The 21566-nt window shown below is 47.2% G+C and overlaps 1 protein-coding gene across 4 annotated transcripts in view; it reads left to right on the forward strand.

The window, feature by feature from the left end:
* Positions 1-21566, forward strand: part of LOC135547173 (protein TANC1-like) — a 185044-nt gene that overhangs the window by 126157 nt on the left and 37321 nt on the right. For all 4 annotated transcript variants that reach the window (XM_064975908.1, XM_064975910.1, XM_064975909.1 and 1 more), the window contains exons 8-11: positions 10155-10277; positions 12155-12439; positions 12790-12947; positions 18453-18684. In XM_064975908.1, the coding sequence (XP_064831980.1) occupies positions 10155-10277; positions 12155-12439; positions 12790-12947; positions 18453-18684 (798 nt within the window). The remainder of the gene's footprint in view (positions 1-10154; positions 10278-12154; positions 12440-12789; positions 12948-18452; positions 18685-21566) is intronic.

Consider the following 21566-nt stretch of genomic DNA (forward strand, 5'->3'; position numbering starts at 1 on the left):
TTCAGATTCAGTCTTCCCAGCCCGGTGCAGGTCTACAATTTTGTTTCTGGTGTCCTTTGATAGCTCTTTGGTCTTAGAGTTTGGAGTGTGACTGTTTGAGGTTGTGGACAGGTATCTTTTTATACTGATAACAAGTTCAAACAGGTGCCATTAATACAGGTAACGAGTGGAGGACAGAGAAGACTCTTAAAGAAGAAGTTACAAGTCTGTGAGAGCCAGAAATCTTGCTTGTTTGTAGGTGACCAAATACTTATTTTCCACCATAATTTGCAAATAAATTCATTAAAAATCCTACAATGTGATTTTCTGGATTTTTTCTCTCTCATTTTGTCTGTGTAACGGCTTTCGTCTGGTGGAAGAGAAGCGGACCAAAATGCAGCGTGGTGGTTATTCATGTTCTTTAATAAAATTAACTAGACATGAAATAACTAAACAAAACAATAAATGTGTGAAAACCTATACAGCCTATCTGGTGACAATAAACACAGAGACAGTAACAATCACCCACGAAACACTCAAAGAATATGGCTGCCTAAATATGGTTCCCAATCAGAGACAACGATAAACACCTGCCTCTGATTGAGAACCACTCCAGACAGCCATAGACTATGCTAGATACCCCCACTAAGCCACACACCCAACACCCAACAAAACCCCAAGACAAAACACACCACAATAAACCCATGTCACACCCTGGCCTGACCAAATAAATGAAGACAAACACAATATACTTCGACCAGGGCGTGACAGAACCCCCCACCTCAGGTGCGGACTCCCGGACGCACATAAAAACAATAGGGAAGGGTCCGGGTGGGCGTCTGTCCATGGTGGCGGCTCCGGCGTGGGACGTGGACCCCACTCTATCAATGTCTTAGTCCCTCCTCCTCGCGTCCTAGGATAGTCCACCCTCGCCGCCGACCATGGCCTAGTAGTCCTCACCCAGAACCCCACTGGACTGAGGGACAGCTCGGGATGGAGGGGTAGCTCGGGACTGAGGGGTAGCTCGGGACTGAGGGGTAGCTCGGAACTGAGGGGAAGCTCGGGACTGAGGGGAAGCTCGGGACTGAGGGGAAGCTCGGGACTGAGGGGAGTCAATCACCACCTTCCGGAGACACCTGAAACCCCACCTCTTCAAGGAATACCTAGGATAGGATAAGTAATCCTTCTCACCCCCCCCCTTAAATGATTTAGATGCACTATTGTAAAGTGGCTGTTCCACTGGATGTCAGAAGGTGATAAGAGCGTCTGCTAAATGACTTAAATGTAAATGTAGAGGGGAAGCTCGGCACTGAGGGGAAGCTCAGCACTGAGAGGAAGCTCGGCACTGAGAGGAAGCTCAGCACTGAGAGGAAGCTCAGGCAGGTAGTAGGATCCGGCAGATCCTGGCTGGCTGGTGGTTCTGGCTGCTCCATGCTGACTGGCGGCTCTGGCTGCTCCATGCTGACTGGCGGCTCTGGCTGCTCCATGCAGACTGACCGCTCTGGCTGCTCCATGCAGACTGACAGCTCTGGCAGCTTCTTGCAGACTGGCAGCTCTGGCGGCTCCTTGCAGACTGGCAGCTCCTTGCAGACTGGCAGCTCCTTGCAGACTGGCAGCTCCTTGCAGACTGACAGCTCTTGCTGCTCCATGCAGACTGGCTGCTCCATGCAGATTGACAGCTCTGTGTGCTCCATGCAGGCTGGCCGCTCTGGCTGCGCTGAACAGGCAGGAGACTCCAGCAGCGCTGTAGAGGAGGAAGGCTCTGGCAGCGCCGAACAGGCGGGAGACTCCGGCAGCGCAGGAGAGGAGGAAGGCTTTTGGCAGCGCTGAACAGGCGGGAGATTCCGGCAGCGCAGGAGAGGAGGAAGGCTGCGGCAGCGCTGAAGAGGCGAGGCGCACTGTAGGCCTGATGCGTGGTGCTGGCACTGGTGGTACTGGGCCGAGGACACGTACAGGAAGCCTGGTGCGGGGAGCTGCCACTGGAGGGCTGGTGCGTGGAGGTGGTACTGGGTAGACCGGACCGTGCAGGCGCACTGGAGCTCTTGAGCACCGAGCCTGCCCAACCTTACCCGGTTGAATACTCCCAGTCGCTCTGCCAGTGCGGCGAGGTGGAATAGCCCGCACTGGGCTATGTAGGCGAACCGGGGACACCGTGCGCAAGGCTGGTGCCATGTAAGCCGGCCCAAGGAGACGCACTGGGGACCAGATGCGTAGAGCCGGCTTCATGGCATTTGGCTCGACGCTCAATCTAGCCTGGCCGATACGTGGAGCTGCAATATACCGCACCGGGCTATGCACCCGCACTGGAGACACCGTGCGTACCACATGGTAACACGGTGCCTGCCCGGTCTCCCTAGCCCCCCGGTAACCACAGGAAGTTGGCGTAGGTCTCCTACCTAGCGTCGCCATACTCCCTGTGAGCCTCCCCCCAATAAATTTTTGGGGCTGACTCCCGGGCTTCCATCCGCGCCGCCGTGCTTGCTTCACCAACTCCATTCTTCTATGCCCCTCTTCGCACTGCTCCAGCGAATCCCAGGCGGGCTCCGGCACTCTTCCTGGGTCGACCGCCCACTTGTCTATCTCCTCCCAAGTTGTGTAGTCCAGATTTTGTTGCTCTTGCTGCCGCTGTTGCTTCTCCTGCGACTCCTTTTGCTGTTGCCCGTTACCACGCCGCTTGGTCCTGTTGTGGAGGGTGATTCTGTAACGGCTTTTGTCTGGTGGAAGAGAAGCGGACCAAAATACAGCGTGGCGGTTATTCATGTTCTTTAATAAAATGAACTAGACATAATAACTAAACAAAACAATAAATGTGTGAAAACCTATACAGCCTATCTGGTGACAATAAACACAGAGACAGGATCAATCACCCACGAAACACTCAAAGAATATGGTGGTACTGGGTAGACCGGACCGTGCAGGCGCACTGGAGCTCTTGAGCACCGAGCCTGCCCAACCTTACCCGGTTGAATACTCCCAGTCGCTCTGCCAGTGCGGCGAGGTGGAATAGCCCGCACTGGGCTATGTAGGCGAACCGGGGACACCGTGCGCAAGGCTGGTGCCATGTAAGCCGGCCCAAGGAGACGCACTGGGGACCAGATGCGTAGAGCCGGCTTCATGGCATTTGGCTCGACGCTCAATCTAGCCTGGCCGATACGTGGAGCTGCAATATACCGCACCGGGCTATGCACCCGCACTGGAGACACCGTGCGTACCACATGGTAACACGGTGCCTGCCCGGTCTCCCTAGCCCCCCGGTAACCACAGGAAGTTGGCGTAGGTCTCCTACCTAGCGTCGCCATACTCCCTGTGAGCCTCCCCAATAAATTTTGGGGCTGACTCCCGGGCTTCCATCCGCGCCGCCGTGCTTGCTTCACCAACTCCATTCTTCTATGCCCCTCTTCGCACTGCTCCAGCGAATCCCAGGCGGGCTCCGGCACTCTTCCTGGGTCGACCGCCCACTTGTCTATCTCCTCCCAAGTTGTGTAGTCCAGATTTTGTTGCTCTTGCTGCCGCTGTTGCTTCTCCTGCGACTCCTTTTGCTGTTGCCCGTTACCACGCCGCTTGGTCCTGTTGTGGAGGGTGATTCTGTAACGGCTTTTGTCTGGTGGAAGAGAAGCGGACCAAAATACAGCGTGGCGGTTATTCATGTTCTTTAATAAAATGAACTAGACATAATAACTAAACAAAACAATAAATGTGTGAAAACCTATACAGCCTATCTGGTGACAATAAACACAGAGACAGGATCAATCACCCACGAAACACTCAAAGAATATGGCTGCCTAAATATGGTTCCCAATCAGAGACAACGATAAACACCTGCCTCTGATTGAGAACCACTCCAGACAGCCATAGACTATGCTAGATACCCCCACTAAGCCACACACCCAACACCCAACAAAACCCCAAGACAAAACACACCACAATAAACCCATGTCACACCCTGGCCTGACCAAATAAATGAAGACAAACACAATATACTTCGACCAGGGCGTGACAGTCTGTCATAGTTGAAGTGTACCTATGATGAAAATTATAGGCCTCACTCATCTTTTTAAGTGGGAGAACTTGCACAATTGGTGGCTGACTAAATACTTTTTTGCCCCACTGTAATAGCAGTATCAAATCGCAATACATATAGAATCATGAGAATCACAATACATATGGAATCTGCACCTAAGTATCGTGATACTGTCGTATCCAGCAATACCCAGCCCTAGTGAGTATACAGAGTAGAAGTCTTGGCTCTATATGGTCAACTCTTAAGATTTGGCTGAAGTCCAATTTCACAAAGCCATGGTATGTTAAAGCAGATGTCTCATTCATCCAGTGCAGATTCGGGGCATTTCGGGACAAAAATTCCGCTCAAAGCCTTCTACATTCTTTGTTACTCTCAAATATTAAAGCATGCTATTTCCAGTCATCAGTTAATAAGACATTCAGTGTGGCTTAGGGAGTCAAAGGCTATATTAAGACTGGCCACAGGAAATCCATGGTCCCGAGACCTCCTGATGAACCGCTGTTGGAGATTTCTCCAGACAATGAAATGGCGTTAAGGTGGATGGCTGTGGAATGTATCGGCCATAGCATATACCCAGGAGGCACTCCACTCCACCTTGGCACAGGTTGAGTGGTGTATTGCTTTGGCATTGCCCAGGCAGGCATTTGTACCATTGTTGTTCACAGTCGTTTGCCAGTTGCCAGTCTGCTGCCCTACTCGGGATTCCTTTGTGTTAGGGTGTCTTGCTGAGTCTAGGTGATTGGTCCATTGTGCCTGGCAGATGTCCGCCGCCTAGCTGCCCTGCCTCCCTGAGCAGAAGTGGGCATCGTTGACGGCCATTGTTCCAGCATCTTGTTATCATGGATCCTTATGCATTGGAGAATATCTTAAAGGAAAATTCCAAAATGCATCATACCGGCTGTATTTCTGTATTTTGAAAGTTATGTATCTTGAAAACTTGATTGCTGACATGCAAAACATTTTGGGACTATGTCAACAAGGGACTAATGAAACAAACACCAAAAGATACTGTAGATTTTGGGTGGAGTTTTCCTTGAAGGTTCCTGGGGCCCACAGAACTGATGACTTGAGGTCACACAGCTGTGTCCCATCTCTTCGACTGATGTCATCTCTCAGTGGTCCCCAGATGTTCCGCAAGTTTGCTTATGTTATAGAGTCATTACATCAAATCATAAAGTTTTGTGTTTTAACCACTGGTGTATGTGGTGATAAATTAGAGCAGGCTTAACTGGTTTTATGTTTTGTCTGCTCGCGTATGGATTTTATGAGATGATTCATTGGTATGCTTATATTGTCAAGTTTCCCATTCGCTGATTGAGAGTGTGTATGTGGAGTCTCACTGTTCCCTGAAGACTCCTCCGCTCACTTCTTCTCTAATGTTGATGGTTCACGTGGAGTCCATGTCGTCACCTCCGACCATATCTAGACATTGACTGGCTCAGTTTTGCTCGGTACACCCTGAATTGAATTAGCCACAACTGACTGTACTTCATATCAGGAATATGTCTGATATATCCTGGGCTCCCGAGTGGTGCAGCGGTCTAAGACACTACATCTCAGTGCTAGAGGCGTCACTACAGACACCCTGGTTTGAATCCAGGCTGTATCACAACCCGACTGTGATTGGGAGTCCCATAGGCCGTCATTCTAAATAAAAATTTGTTCTTAACTGACTTGCCTAGTTAAATAAAGGTTCAAATAAAATCAAAATCCTGATCCTCAATTTCCTCCATTTTATTTTTGTGATTGTTAATTATTTCTTATAGCATTGATATTGCGTTGAGTCCTTCCATATATGTAGTTTGCCTGTATTGCTTGGCCAGCATTGTGGGGAATGCAGGTACTGTACTGCAGGGCTCCAGTGAAGGTGTTGTGCTCTGGTCTGCTTTACAGCTCTTCTGTATTCTGCTATGTGGTCTGCAGTGTGTGCTGCCTGTGCCACACTAACAGGTTAGATCAAAGCACAGTCGGTGCCCACTAGTGGAGCAACGTACTCCTCGTATATTCCTTCATGTCTTAGCGTGATAAATAAAAGGGTTTGTGTTCGCTAACAAAATAACAGAGAAAATCATGTGTTATGCAAGATTTTGCGTTCTCCTCATCTTTTTTTCTTCATATTCTTGTTTTTTAGTCTGTATCATGAACCAACAAGCAAATTTCTCACCAGCGAGGAATCGAACGTAATCTGTTTACTTGGTTACGCGTCAAAACCTTTGTACAAGACACTTCTATTCCATTTTCTACTTACTCAATTCCAGCTCTGGGCCTATTTGCGTGGCTGGTCAGAGAGGGATTTGAGGTGGCAGTCTGGGAGATGCCAATAGTCTTCTGGAGGCATTAAGCCTATACAAGAGCTCCCTAAATAACAATGGTGCGCATCCCAATTGGCACCCTATTCCCCCCTATATAGTGCACTACGTTTGAAAAGACCCCTGTGGCACACTGTTCCCTAAATAGTGCACTACTCTTGAGAACACGGTGCCATTTGGGAAATAGCAAGTACTGGGGGCTGGTGCACGGGTGCAGGCAAAGTGACGTTCCCAGCAGCAGAGCAGTTCAGCTCAGCCCCCCTCCTGCTCCAACCCAGGAGACAGAGAACTGAGGGATGTAAAGGGCAGAACTGTTTTCATCAGAATGGACACATCCTGACACATCTGTGGAGCTTCAAAGCTCCTCCCGACACACAGACCTCAAGGTATCATACTCATACACACTATCACATCAACCAGGAAGGATCTGCTGTCGGAAAAGGAAGAGGAGAGAAACAGAGGTTAACGCAGATTGAGGGCGAGAGAGAGACTGAGAGGGAGAACGAGAAGCAGGGAGCGAGAGTTGGGGCTTGAGAGAGTTGTGGATAACAAGGAAGAGGACTTCAGAACAGAAGTATTCTTCTTTTTCTTCTTTTACAGGATTTCCAGTTTTGTGTTGAGGGAAATGGTGCCGGCTGCGAGGAGCTCTGTTACAGGTGAAAATCAAAGAGCATGTATTGGCTCAGTGCATCTGCGAGACATCCCTATCACCACTCTGAAACAAGTTACACTGGCTCGTGAATTGCCTTCTTTGGTTTTAGCACTAACAAACAACGGTATATGTCTGCTTCAAAATATCTTTATTATGGCTTTGGTAGATTATACAGGGATACTGATTTTAAATGGGCCTAGTATGGTAGAGAGAGGGGGGAAGAGAGAGAGGAAGAGAAGGCAGAGAGAGAAGGATCTCACTGCAGTCCACTAATGTCAGCAGGGGGCATGAATGATGCGCTAGAGCTGGAACGCCGCACGGACTTCACTCCCCTCCCTCCGTCTCTTCTCCTGTCCCCCTCCCTCCTGCCGTCTCTCACTCCTCTCTCCCTTACATCATTCTCCCTCTCGGCTTGTCACTACCCCATTGCTGCTCTCCTCCTGTGCCCTGCTCTCCGCTCTCTCTCTTTCCTTTCTCTCTCTCTGTCTCTATCGCTTGCTCTCTCTCCACACATCTCACCCCCCCTCTTCCTTTCTCTCCCTCTCTGTGAAAGCAGAACAGGGAGGATCATTGATTAATTCCTCTGCGAGTCCGGCTGCCCGGTGCAAACTGTAATCCGCCACTTTGGAGGGGAGCAGCTCTCACCGTATTCCCACCTTTCATTTATCCCCTGCTTTATTCACCCTATTTTCCTCCTCCGCTTGCCAAAAATTCATGTGGGTGGGGGCGGGGGACAATCTCGTAAAGCACCCGCATTCATTTTACGCGGAGTGCTGCTAATGCTGTGGATGCTGTGAGAGAGGGAGAGAGCGGTGCTTGTGGACTGCCAAGCGCAGTCACCAGTTGAATGCGGCCAGTGTGCTTGGACATGGATGGGGGCGCTGGGGCAGAAGATTCACTTGGGTACGCTGATGAGAGTCCAGCCCACTGGGGAGAATAATTCTGTGGAGCTTTTCCACAAAGGGCCTCCGCCCTGCCTGCCTGCCTCTCAGCCTGCCTGCCTGCTACCTGCCGGGAATGAGGAGGAGTGTTTTTAAATACCTGCTGCTGTCCTGCCCAGCTCTCTGGCTCTGCTATCGCTGACTGACTGTAAGTAGCTACTTCAGCTTCTAGTGTGGTGATACCAGGGGGACCCACTGCCCAGCACCAGCAGGTTGGCAGTTGGGAGAATTGAATTCGAGAGCAAAGAGCGGTTCAACATTTTGGCTGCATTGTGTGAAGTGATCTCTCATGTTGAATTAGAGTAAGGCACTCATTTATTCTAATTTTGTGGCCGAAATGAAATTCACATCAACAGGTTGATAGTTGGGTAGACTGACAATGAGGTCTTTACATAAATGTTTCTATTGATGCATGCTGCCTTGCCTGCTCTGTTGTCACCGGCTGGCTCTCTAATTAGGAGAACATTCCTCCGAGTAAGTTGGGGAGGAGAGTCCCTCACTGTCCTGTCTGTCCTCCCGGCTCAGCTGACGCTGAGTAGAGAGTGAGAGAGAAGGTCTTTGATTTTTCCTGTTGAAGGCACAATCTTGAATTGGTACATCCATTTAGCTGTTTACGAAAAAAGTGGCAGGGTGGAGCAGTTGATTTTGTTCAAATCCCAGACAACACCCGTGCGTCAATCTAATTAACATGATAAAGTCCAAATCCGTCTGTTTAAGCTAGAGATACCTGGATATTTTTGCATCCACCGCATCTGCCTATGTCGGCCCTCCGGATCTGCGGTGGAAAGTGGCAGAGCTACCTTGTCTGTAGCGTCTGAACGGTTTGGCCTACTAACTAATATGACCACTCTATGGAAAGATGAGACTCACAGACACAATGTTGTTCTCTGTTTTGCTCTATGACCCCCACAAGTGTCACGGGACCCGTCTGAATGTAACCCGGTAACAGTTAAGAAAATTCATGGAATTATGGTAGTTTTGTGCAAAAAAAATACATATATTTCCTGCGCTTTCTTATCTCCTAGAATTAGGACAGACATTTCAAAACCTTATTCCTTATGATACATTTTTTTAGTGTCTGTTTTGCCATTTAAGAATGCGTTACTCAATGTGTTTCTTTGAGCTATAGTTTTAAAGGCCAAATACAATATTTTCTCTTTTTGATACCTACAGGGGTCCTAAAATTCTCAATCAAATAGCTAAATGATCCATGGTATGACCATCTTAAAACAATTCTATATGTTAGGCTTAGACTTCTAGGGGTTAAACAGGACGCCGGCTTGAGGATAGCCGGGTCTCCATGGTGATTTCATGGTTGCCTGGAACACCGGAGACCTTGTTTCACGTTGTCTGTCTCCGTGTGTGGGTTTCATAGACCGAGGATGGTAGTTAGAGATGGAGGATGAGTTCTGTACAGCAAACTGCTAGTGTTTGTTATCACTTCTAGTTCTGATCATGACAGGTATTGTTTGTAGTCATTATTCCTTCATGACGCATGTTCTCTGGGTCTAGGTGCTGTCTCTAAGTTCTCTCTGTAATGTTGTTGCTGTAGCCTACTGTATGTTTTCAGGCAGTAATCCCTGTAGTAAGGCTGGCTTTAGTTAGTAAATGTGTCTGTTGGCGCTGTGTGCAGTCCTCCCTGACGTTCGTATCAGGGCTGTTTCTCCATTTCCTATGTAAGTGCACTCCTTTTGACCAGGGCCCTGGTCAAAAGTAGTGCACTTCACTTGGAATATGGTGCCATTTGGGAAGGACACTGGTTGTGTTTAGGTTGTTACTAGCTCTGTTTGTACTCCAGCACACAGGAGTGTCAATGGGGACATACCTCTCCTCTCTCTGGATCGTCAGCTGTCAGGTTGGATCAGGATGGGGGATTTTAGGGGGGATAGGGGATGGTTGCTCCTCTCCTCTTCTCTCCTGTCAGCTGTATTTTACCTGGCTGCCCAATCCACACCACCTCCAGGGAACTGTCAATGCCAGGGTCCACCGTTCCCTTTCCTCTGCCTGAAATCCTGCCATCGAGATGTCAGCCTGGATCTGTGTCTCCCATCTGATACATGTCCTACTCCTCTTTTCTCTCAGCATATTAAGGACAAGCCCTGGATTTCCCCAGTGACATGTTTTCCATGATTGGTTTTAGCTTGTGATCCAGGAACTGTTCATGGCCATTTGCCTGATTTTGTCCAATCATGAAGGCTCGTTGTCTTTTTCATATCCCACATATTATCTCATGGTTTTCTCTTTCTCTGCAGCCACCAGTTCGACCAAGCTGGAAGACCTGAGCTATCTTGATGAACAACGTAATACTCCTCTGCGGACGTCCATTCGGCTGCCCTGGCACAACACAGGTGGGAGGGCACCACAGGACTCTAAAGGTATGCTTCATAACTGCCACTCTAACAGAATGGACACTGTACACCAAGGCTGCGTCCCAAATCGCACCTTATTCCCTATATAGTTTGGGGTGGCAGGTAGCCTAGTGGTTCGAGCGTCGGACTAGTAACCGAAAGTGTTGCAAGATCGAATCCCAGAGCTGACAAGGTAAAAATCTGTTGTTCTGCCCCTGAACAAGGCAGTTTAACCCACTGTTCCTAGGCTGTGATTGAAAATAAGAATTTGTTCTTAACTGACTTGCCAAGTAAAATAAATAGTTCACAACTTTTGACCAGGGCCCGTTGTAGTGCACGATATAGGGAATAGGGTACAGTAACTAGCTACTAAGAACATAGAACAAGGGCCACTGTAGTGCACACCAAACGTATAAAAGAAACATAGGGAAAAATGTAAACATATTCCATAGAACACAGAAAAGCATATCCTGTGTTTCCTAATGGCTACAACAGAATGGTACACCCACAATATCCTTTCAACGACTAGGCCTGTCCTTAGAGCAGCTATTCAAACAGCAGCTATTCCGTTGGCACCGTGCACATTACTCTTTTATATTATCCTGGTATTAAATCCCAGTCTTGGCTGACTGAAATACCACAGAGTTAATATTTGATCACGACATGAATAATGTAATATTACATCATTAAATGCTCGCAAAACTATTTAACCCTCTTTTAAAAACCCTTCTGTTTTCACTGCCGCTGTCAGTATAGAGTTGTTAGTATTATGTAAAATGTCCCCGTGGACAGAAAGTTGTGCAACAGTCCACATTTATGAACATTATGTGTTTGGCTTTCCAGACACTTTAAGCAGTCTAATGGAAAAAAAGAAAATAAGTTGCCAACCTTTGCCATCCGCCTACATGATTGCCAATGGCTGTTTGAATGCAGTTGAGTAACTTCTCCAACTAAACCTCTATTCTCAGAGTACATCGCTCAGTAGACAGAGGGGACTGGCTGTGGTCAGGTACTGCGGCTAGTACTGATGTTTCTCTCTCATGCAGCCAAGGTGTGTGTGCGGGGCAGAGAAATAATCGGCGCTGAAGTTAGCTGCACTGTTGAAGATCACTCAAAAATGGGCCAAGCCAATGGAGCTAGCTGTACATAGCTCAGACTGAGAGAGGAACAGAGAGAGAGAGAGAGATGGTAGAGAGAGATATAGATGGCAATGGTGAAGAGAGAGCCGGGGGGGAGAGCTGCAGAGGAAAAATAGCCCACTCTGTTTCTCTAGCTGTGTGGTGGACACTGACTGCAGCCCGGGCATCTCCCCTCCTCCCCCTCAACAGCCCTGAGAAGAATGTTTGGCCTGCAGCAGGTGTTTATCGCCTGGCTGACATGCAGCACTTATCAGACTACGACTGCTGTTGACAGACAGTGTTTTGTGGTTCTGATTAACTGACATGTCAGAGCCAGGGATATTTATATTCCTCAAATGGTGCGAGATTGAGATACAACAAAGACGGTTCAGATGAAATTCCAGGAGAAAAAATATATTGATTATCGTGGATGGTGCTAGGGCTCGGGCTCCACATTCTGAGCGTGTGTGTCAGTTTCGCAATCCACAGCAATGTTGAACATTGCTTCATATTGCATCATTTTGGCTGAAAGCTGGCTTTCAGAGGAAACAGACGAAAAGGTATGGTCAACAGCGCAGGTGTAAACAGTGTTTCATGTGGAGACGTTCCATAATCAGTGCCAAAAACAGTTTCAAGGCTTGTCTTTACACCAGAAACATGTCTCTTTACTTTTTAGCCTTGCTGCTTTTCAGCACCTGTGTAAATGTACCATGCATTATATATGAACTATTTTCTTATGAACCCTCACTGAATAAATGTTTGTCTGTTTTATTTGGTTTCCTCCAGCCCGCTTTGCTCCCTACAAGCCGGTGGACATCATGCTCAAGCCGCTGCTGTTCGAGGTGCCCAGCATCACCACAGACTCCGTGTTCGTGGGCCGGGATTGGCTCTTCCAGCAGCTGGAGGACATGCTGAAGGGCGGCGGCGAGGCCGGAGAGAGCCGCGGCGCCGTGGTCATAGGCAATGTGGGCTTCGGCAAGACGGCTGTCATCTCCCGGCTGGTGGCGCTCAGCTGTCACGGTGGACGCATGCGGCAGATCGCCTCCAACAGCCCCAGCGCATCGCCCAAAAGTACGAAGTAACCCTAGTTACATCCCGAATGGCACCCCTATTATAGTGCACAAGTTTTGAATAGACCCCTATATGCCCTGGTCTAAGATAGTGCACTATATAGGGAATAGGGTGTGACCCTAACATGAGAATAAAGTGGTAGTGTTGGCAAGGACAACAGGATTTGAGGCACGTCATCCAGTCACAGTATTACATCCCTTTTTACGGGAGACCTATGCCGCTCGTCATAAGTTGTGCACTACAAATGGAATAGGTTGCCATTTGGGATGCGACCATGGTGAACCAGCAGAAGAATCTTCACAGTGAGTCTTCCTGTTGATGGCCCCTGATTCCCTCTCTCTTCCTTCCAGGTGGTGGGGACACCCAGAGCACAGACCTCCCCCTCAGCCAGCCGCCCCAGCCCACCCCGCCCCCCAGCGCCACCAACACCCTGAGGAACAACAGCTGCCCCGGCACCCCAGAGATCCAGAGACGCAAGGAGGAGGCCGTCAAACGGCTGGCCACCAAGGTACTGGAAGTTCACCTGGCCAGATCACAGCTCATATCCCAACCCAACCTTTGGGGATGTTGTTGTGACTTTGTCAGTGTCCCAAATCACAGAGAGAACTCTGGTCAAAAGTTACACTATATAGAGAATAAGGTGATATTTGTGACACTCCCTTTGTGATTAGAAGGGAACTGTCAAAAGACCAACTGTTTTTAAAAGTTGGACTTTTGTTGGCATGGAAATGTGATTATTACACATGATGGCTTTTGAGCATTGTCTCATTTCACCGGTTAGGTTCAAGGAAGACATTTTGTTACTGTAAATGGTATCTTTGTGCTCAGAATAGCAAGAATTTGATGATTGTCCAAGGTCCCAAGAGCTCCTATTCACTTTCACTAATGAAGTACTGCAGAGGCAAGTATTCCCTTCTCTCTCAGTCTCCTTCCCCTGTCCTTCATTTCATCCCTCCATCCACCACCTGAGGTTTAGGGAGGGAGGCTGTTGGGGCCTCCCTGACTCTCATCCTTTCATATCCAGGCTGGGTTTCCGTTAGACTTTATTAGGGTTTTAACCAAAAACATAATGCTGCATGCGGCACTCAGTTGATTTATGTTTGTTTACAATCATTTCTTTTTATATGAAGCAAGTGAATAATAAAAATGTCCCTGGGGTCCTGGATGTTTATGAAAGACAATCACAGAGTCCCCGTTAAATAAATTCTCACATCACGGGCCAGTTTGATTTGCAGCGAGCCCCGGGCTTAGTTAAATAACCATTCCTCTTAACTCTCCCTCATCGAATGGACATCACATCCAACATGTAGTCGCTCAGGCCCAGCTGTCAGCTTGGCGGTTCCAAGACAATAGAGAGGGAGAGAGTGCGAAGATCCACTGTGTGTCCTTAACATGTTGTGGTTGCCTGGGACACTATTCTGTCGTTCACAGAGAGAGGCACATGATGTGTCGGGCCAGACTCCCCTAGGACTCGTCTCTGGCTACGTCCCAAATGGCATCCTATCCCCAATATAGTGCACTCCTTTTGACCAGAGCCCTTTGGGCGTGGTCAAAAGTAGTGCACTATAAAGGGAATAGGGTGCCATTTGGGACACAAACAACCTCGGCATTGCCAGGGCAACATGTTAGCAGTGTGGTCAAAAAGACGTCAGGTATGGTAAATGTAAATTGCCCAAATCGGAAGGCTGTCGCTCACAGTTCACAACATGGAGATAGCAGCTTCCTACAATCTGAGCTGACTGTCAATGCAGAATGGCTTATTTATGGGTTTATTTATTCCACCATAATGTATGTGTATTATGGCATGGCTATGCAGCTTGTTGTTATTTGTGTGTAGTTCAATAAGTAGCCTATCCTTTACGGTTAAAATATGAACAGTGTTTTCAGTATCACCATCCATTTACACATAGTAGCCTAACAAAGTGGATCTGCTCAGGTATAAATTGCCTCTGAGGTACCCTGCTGAGTTTAAAGCGTGATTACAGCTTATATATTCACCACCTAATTGATCCAATTCACAGAGTTCCCCCTCCCACAGATTTTTAAATATCCATCTGTAATTTTGCATATTATTTTATAGCCTCATATTTATTCCCTTCCGTCTATGAGAAGAAAGCTGCGCCACTATCCAGCTTGCAGCCTAGCATGCCATTTGCAAACATTACTGTGGGACTTCAGGAAATACTTAATGGGCGACTGCACTTCCTGATTTGGCCTTGTTTTTCATCAATGCTCATTAAGAAATGCTAGCGGCCATGACAGAAGGGAAGCGAGAGTTGTCTTGGTGGTGTGGTTCGATGTAGGTGTTTCTTGGGTGTGTCTTTGCCGTTCAATCACAACAAATAAGGAAAGTAGCTAGCCAGTTTGAGTTGAAACATTATTGAACGCAAGCATGACTGAAACATTCCAAGGCATTTCATTCACCCTTGTCCCTCACGCTGTTACATCATATAAAGGGTTCTGAAGTCTTATGGAAAATAGCTTCAGAGGCGCATGCTTTCTTTCTCCTTGTCATGACTGTGAATTTATTTCAACAACACGTTTTTTACACATCCCTCGACATCATAATGATCTTCCACTTCTGCCCTGGATGGATTCCAAGGCATTTCATTCACCCTTGTCCCTCACGCTGTTAAATCATATAAAGGGTTCTGACGTCTTATGGAAAATAGCTTCAGAGGCGCATGCTTTCTTTCTCCATGTCATGACTGTGAATTTATTTCAACAACACGTTTTTTACACATCCCTCGACATCATAATGATCTTCCACTTCTGCCCTGGATGGATTGGATCAGTGCTGCACTAACATGGGACAGTATTGCCGTGAGATGACAACAGCAAGTCATCGCCATCGAGAGTACATGTGCCTGGCAACCTTTACGAGCCACGCGCCACTGAAGCACATCTGAACGTATTTCAACTCCGTGAATCTCTCATGCCAGTTATGCACTAAACTGCTTTCAATGCTAACTCTCAAAGGGGTTCTCTACCTGTGGTGTAGTTACTGCCGCGCCACGCTGCGTCTTCAGTCATCACGGCTAAATAAAAAGGAGATGCCTCTCTTCAAAGTCACCCTGTTATCCAGGGCACTCACTTATGCGTCTGCAAAGTACTGTATTTGATAGGCTTTTGCAGTTGCAATAAGGCACCAGTATCACTTGATTCACTTATATGAGCACAATCACACTTGAAGGTTTTGTCCCTGAATTTGAAATGAATGACATTCAGTTACGACTCTGGAAACGTTCAGTTGTACTGCGGAGAATCACCTGGAAAGATGTGACAAACACCAGATGTTCATGTCTCTTTGATGAGGTAGAGGGGCCTGCATAAGGTGGAATATGGTCCACACCTGGGAGACATTGTACCTCACTGTTCCTGAATCCTCCCTCTCAGAGTAGCTGTACAGTGAAACCATTTCTGATTAGCAAGCTGTCTCCTCTCTTTCCTTCTGATCCATCCCCGACAATGGACATCGGCTTACATCTGTGTCTTTTCAGAACACAACACCGCTCGCCCAGTGTCTTAACAGCATTGTCTTTCTCACAGCCGCACGCTGTATGGATAGCGAGGCTAGGTTCTCTCTCCGATACAGCTCTCTATTGTTCCAAAATAATTTGTCTTAGCCCCTTGTTTCACTTCATTGTCTCAGTGTTTTCACGCATTCAACTCTTTATAAGAACCGATCTCAGTCCTCTTTAAAATGAACTCTGAACTTTATTAACATGTAAATAAGATTGGTAACAGAAAAAAAAGCAGAAGAATAACTGCAGATGAAATCATTCTGTAATTACTGCTATAATTATCTCCACCTTTAAGAGGTTGAAGGGATTTTGTACCATATGGTGTGATTCTCACCAAATATGTTGTTGTCTTCACACACTACTCCAACCCCACAATTGAAAAAACAGCTGATGAAGCTCTCTTTGCCTATGAATCACATATTGCAAACAAATAATCTGAGCTAAAAACTAAAACACATATTTTGGAATTGATGTGCATTCTTGACAATCGCTAATCAATATCCAATCATCTTCTCTGTTTTGTGGCACCAATGAGAGGGTTTATGGCAGGGGAAACGATGTTGCAGTAGTCTAATTGTGTGGTGAGGAAATAAGGCGAACCTGGGGAGCTTTGTGTTCACATTGGCATAAAAAAGGGAACCGAACCATGGAATTCAAGTGAACCGAACTCAGACCACCTCTCGAGGTTCATTTTGGGGGCTGTCTTGGCAGCAGAGATGGTAGCAGTACTTTGGCAATGGTTGACGCTTCGGCCTCTTTATTATTATGCCCAGTGAAAAGATGCCCCCCTGAGTTGGTTTTGGACAAAGCCATCCCTAGTAACCTAGTCTGTCCAAACAGGAAAAAAATGCTATCAAGCAGACGATTCAATAATACATAATTGGAAATTAAGAAGGCAGTAGCCGTAATGGTAGCGGCCAGGCCAGCGCCTCAAGGTCCTCTTTCCCTCGTCCTGGGCTACAATCGTGTGCCAACTTCCTCTGCCATTTGGAACTCAGTGACAGAGATCATCCTGGGTTTTAGTGCACTACTTTGCTACAGCTAAAGTGCTTATCCTTGATTTATAGTTTGGCTAGGGTTATATTTCTCCCATTGCAAATGAGACCATTTTCAGACGTCACAGTGGCATGATTTACTCCACGGTCAGGTCCAAGACATTTGCGTGGACATATTTAGAATCTATTTCTCATCTAATAGTAAATGTGGTGTTCTGGGCAAACGGTTTCTCTGACCTCTCAGGGACGTCTACGTCATTGTGCCTGGGGACAGGCTGCAAGGCTGCAGTTGCTTTCTGCAGTAGACCCATGCAGAGGTAGCGTTGCTATGTGGTGGGCTAAGGTGCGGAAGTAACTAGCCAGTCACCTGTTCCTCCTGTCCTGCTGTACCTGTAAAGTGTGTCAGCTCCTCCAGGTTTGACTGTCATTAGGACACAGAGAAAGAGCCACAGATCCCCAGGGTCCCACCGCCCCTTGTTCCAAATCAGATGTCCGTGTCCTTGAGCACAGCAGAACCTGTTCAGCACAAGGCACAGGCAGCACATGGAGCTCCACCTAGGGCCCAGTGTTTTGGGGAGGTTAGCGGTGGTTGTTGAGCTTTGCTTCAGCCTGTTGATCATCAGACCCTCTATCTGAGTAGGGGATGACACCTGGGTGCTATTAATTAGCTCACAGCGTCGCAAAACATTTTGCATCCGAAAAAGAAAACAAACGTTTATTGTTGGACAATTCAAGTAGGCTTGCCCTGTTTCGGTCCATTGTCTTCGGTTTTGTTCCTATTGAATATGCCCTGCTTAGGTGGGTTAGAGTGGGTTATGTGTGTCTGGTTTAGAGACAGCCAATTAAATCCCTTACAAAAAAAAGATTGCCGTTTTGAAACTGCAGTAACTGAAAGTCGACTGTGGTATTTTGGACGAAGTAATTGCAGCGTACTGCAGCTATACTGCACTGTAACTGCAGTTACACTGAAACATTACTGTAATAAAAAAAACTGTGTTATTTTGGAATAAGTATTTGCGGCATACTGCAGTTAGACAGACCTTTAACTGCAGTTATACTGCATTAACTGCAGTTATACTGCATTGTAGTACAGTTAAACTGCAGTCTGACTGTAATCTTTTTTCGTAAGGGTTGAGTCTGAAGGACATGCCTTCAAGTCCCAGCTTTGGTTTCAGACTAACAAATAGCATTTTGGCTTCTGTATATTCACCTCCAAATTCGATTGTATAATGGCAGCAGTGGAATGAGGTCAGGGACAGCTTAGTTGCTATACCGAGCTGCTGTATTGCATCAAATGCCTTGTAGTCAACAAGCCTATTGGCTTTACAAGGACTTTGAGGTCACACAGCCAGATTTTTACAGATTTAAACCAAGAACAATATAAGCTACTCATAGTTGACACTATAGTATGGTTTTGTAAAACAGCAAAGGTCTCTTACATTTTAAGCCACTAAAGTTGCTAAACAATTTTTCGCTCTCTTTCCTCCCATCCAGGTGGTTGCGTATCACTACTGCCAGGCTGACAACACCTACACTTGCCTGGTGCCAGAGTTTGTGCACAGTATCGCCGCCCTGCTGTGCAGAGCACCCCAGCTCACTGCCTACAGAGAACTGCTGCTGAAGGAACCCCATCTACAGAGCATGCTCAGTCTGCGCTCCTGTGTCCAGGACCCTATGGCAGCCTTCCGCAGGGGCGTGCTGGAACCGCTGGCCAACCTCCGCAAGGGTACGATGCTAAGCTAGTTACACCTAGGTTCATTCATATCTGACTGTCTCACTGTCACTGGAGTTCATGGTCCAAAAGGGACTCCCGATATGGTAATCTAGGCGTTCAGTGGCTCTAACAAGTGTATTCTAAATAACTGAACCACAGGTTTGCTCAGATTTCCAGTCTAGACTGTGTAGAGAGAGACAGATACTGACCGCTCCAAGGTGCCCTTCGATCTCGTAAAAAAATCACAGACAGGCTACCTATGGTCACTCCAGAGACCGTTTACTGTGTTTTTCACTTCTTCCACAAAGGAACTGAAATGGGTTAAGATCTGGCCTTACTGAGGGAGAAAAGTTTGGAGGGACAATGTTAATTGCTTGGTGTAGCCACTCTGTGTTTGCTCTGACATGGCATTGATTTTAATTGATGTTACGCTAAATGGTTAGTGGTACATTGTTATTGTCGTCATGACAGAAGAACACAGCGTCTCTAAGGAAGCCTGCGTCTCATGACTATTGTACACAACATGACCAAAAATATGTGGACACCTGTTCGTCGAACAACTCATTCCAACATCATGGGCATTAATATGGAGTTGGACCTCCCCTTGCTGCTATAACAGCCTCCACTCTTCTGGGAAGGCTTTTCACTAGACGATGGAACATTGCTGCGGGGACTTGCTTCCATTCAGCCACAAGAGTATTAGTGAGGTTGGGCAATGATGTTGGGCGTTTGGGCCTAGCTCAGCGCTCACGGCCCCAGACCATTATTCCTCCTCCTCCAAACTTTACAGTTGGCACTATGCATCCAGGCAGGTAGCCCTCTCCTGGCTTCCGCCAAACCCCGAATTGTCCGTCGGACTGCCAGATGGCGAAGTGTGATTCATCACTCCAGAGAACACGTTTCCATTGCTCCAGAGTCCAATGGCGGAAAGCTATACACCACTCCAGCCGACGCTTGGTATTGTGCATGGTGATCTTAGGCATGTGTGTGGCTGCTCAGCCATGGAAACCCATTACATGAAGCTTCCATTGAACAGTTATTGTGCTGACCTTGCTTCCAGTGGATTCAGCACTCGGCGGTCCCGTTCTGTGAGCTTGTGTGGCCTACCACTTCATGGCTGAGCCTTGTTGCTCTTAGACGTTTCCACTTCACAATAACAGCACTTATAGTTGACCAGGGCAGCTCTAGCAGGGAAGAAATTCAACGAACTGACTTGTTGGAAAGGTGGAGTCCTATGACGGTGCCACTTTGAAAGTCACTGAGCTCTTCAGTAAGGCCGTTCTACTGCCAATGTTTGTCTATGGAGATTGCATGGCTGTGTGCTCACTTTTATACACCTGTCAGCAACGGGTGTGGCTGAAATAGCCTGAATCCAGTCATTTGAAGGTGTGTCCACATACTTTTGTATATATAGTGTATCTCTCCAAGGCAGACAGACACACAACTATCTCAAGGTCACCATGGTCCGTTCCGCACACACACGACCCGCCAGTTTGCCCGTGCTTGTGCTCTACGTTGAATCAATATGTTATTGCAGGAGCCTAAACAGCCAATATAGATAAACCCAGTGTTTATATGATGGAGATGGAAAGGAATGGGAATCAATGTGCAGGGCACAGAGCAGAGGAGTAGGCAGACAAGGCATGCAGCAGCTCTCGTGTGATGTTAGGGTGGACCGTGATGGGCCCTCCCCCCCATGCCGCCTCCCCGCATGACTCCCACCGTTCCTTATTGAAATGAATGGCCTGTTCGATTGGTCTGGTCGCTTGGGCTTGATAAGGGAGAAAAAACGTGTTGGTTTGTCCACTCCGTCAAAACGAGAAACATGCATCGGCGCTTTGCACAGCCATATTAGAAAGGACTTAGCCAGCCCTAGACTTGAGGCTTTACAAAAATAAAAACTTCTGGTTCTGATTGCCAGGAATATATTTTACAGAATAAATTTTAGGGGGGGTTGATTGGTGCAAATCTGATTTGACATTCCAACTGGGAGAGGAGTTGAGATCTCCACATTTTTCTGTGTTTCTGATCATCAATGTACTGTGGGGCAAAAAAGTATTTAGTCAGCCACCAATTGTGCATGTTCTCCCACTTAAAAAGATGAGAGGCCTGTAATTTTCATCATAGGTACACTTCAACTACGACAGACATCCAGAAAAATCCAGAAAATCACATTGTAGGATTTTTAATGAATTTATTTGCAAATTATGGTGGAAAATAAGTATTTGGTCACCTACAAACAAGCAGGATGTCTGGCTCTCACAGACCTGTAACTTTAAGAGGCCCCTCTGCCCTCCACTCGTTGCCTGTATTAATGGCATCTGTTTGAACTTGTTATCAGTATAAAAGACACCTGTCCACAACCTCAAACAGTCACACTCCAAACTCCACTATGGCCAAGACCAAAGCTGTCAAAGGACACCAGAAACAAAATTGTGGACCTGCACCAGGCTGGGAAGACTGAATCTGCAATAGGTAAGCAGCTTGGTTTGAAGAAATCAACTTTGGGAACAATGATTAGGAAATGGAAGACATGCAAGACCACTGGTAATCTCCCTCGATCTGGGGCTCCACGCAAGATCTCACCCCGTGGGGTCAAAATGATCACAAGAACGATGAGCAAAAATCCCAGAACCACATGGGGGGACCTAGTGAATGACCTGCAGAGAGCTGGGACCAAAGTAACAAAGCCTACCATCAGTAACACACTACGCCGCGAGGGACTCAAATCCTGCAGTGCCAGACGTGTCCCCCTGCTTAAGCCAGTACATGTCCAGGCCCATCTGAAGTTAGCTAGAGAGCATTTGGATGATCCAGAAGAAGATTGGGAGAATGTCATATGGTCAGATGAAACCAAAATAGAACTTTTTGGTAAAAACTCAACTTCAGTTGCA

This window comes from Oncorhynchus masou, chromosome 10 (assembly GCF_036934945.1).
Source record: "Oncorhynchus masou masou isolate Uvic2021 chromosome 10, UVic_Omas_1.1, whole genome shotgun sequence".
In the NCBI taxonomy this organism is placed as follows: domain Eukaryota; kingdom Metazoa; phylum Chordata; class Actinopteri; order Salmoniformes; family Salmonidae; genus Oncorhynchus; species Oncorhynchus masou.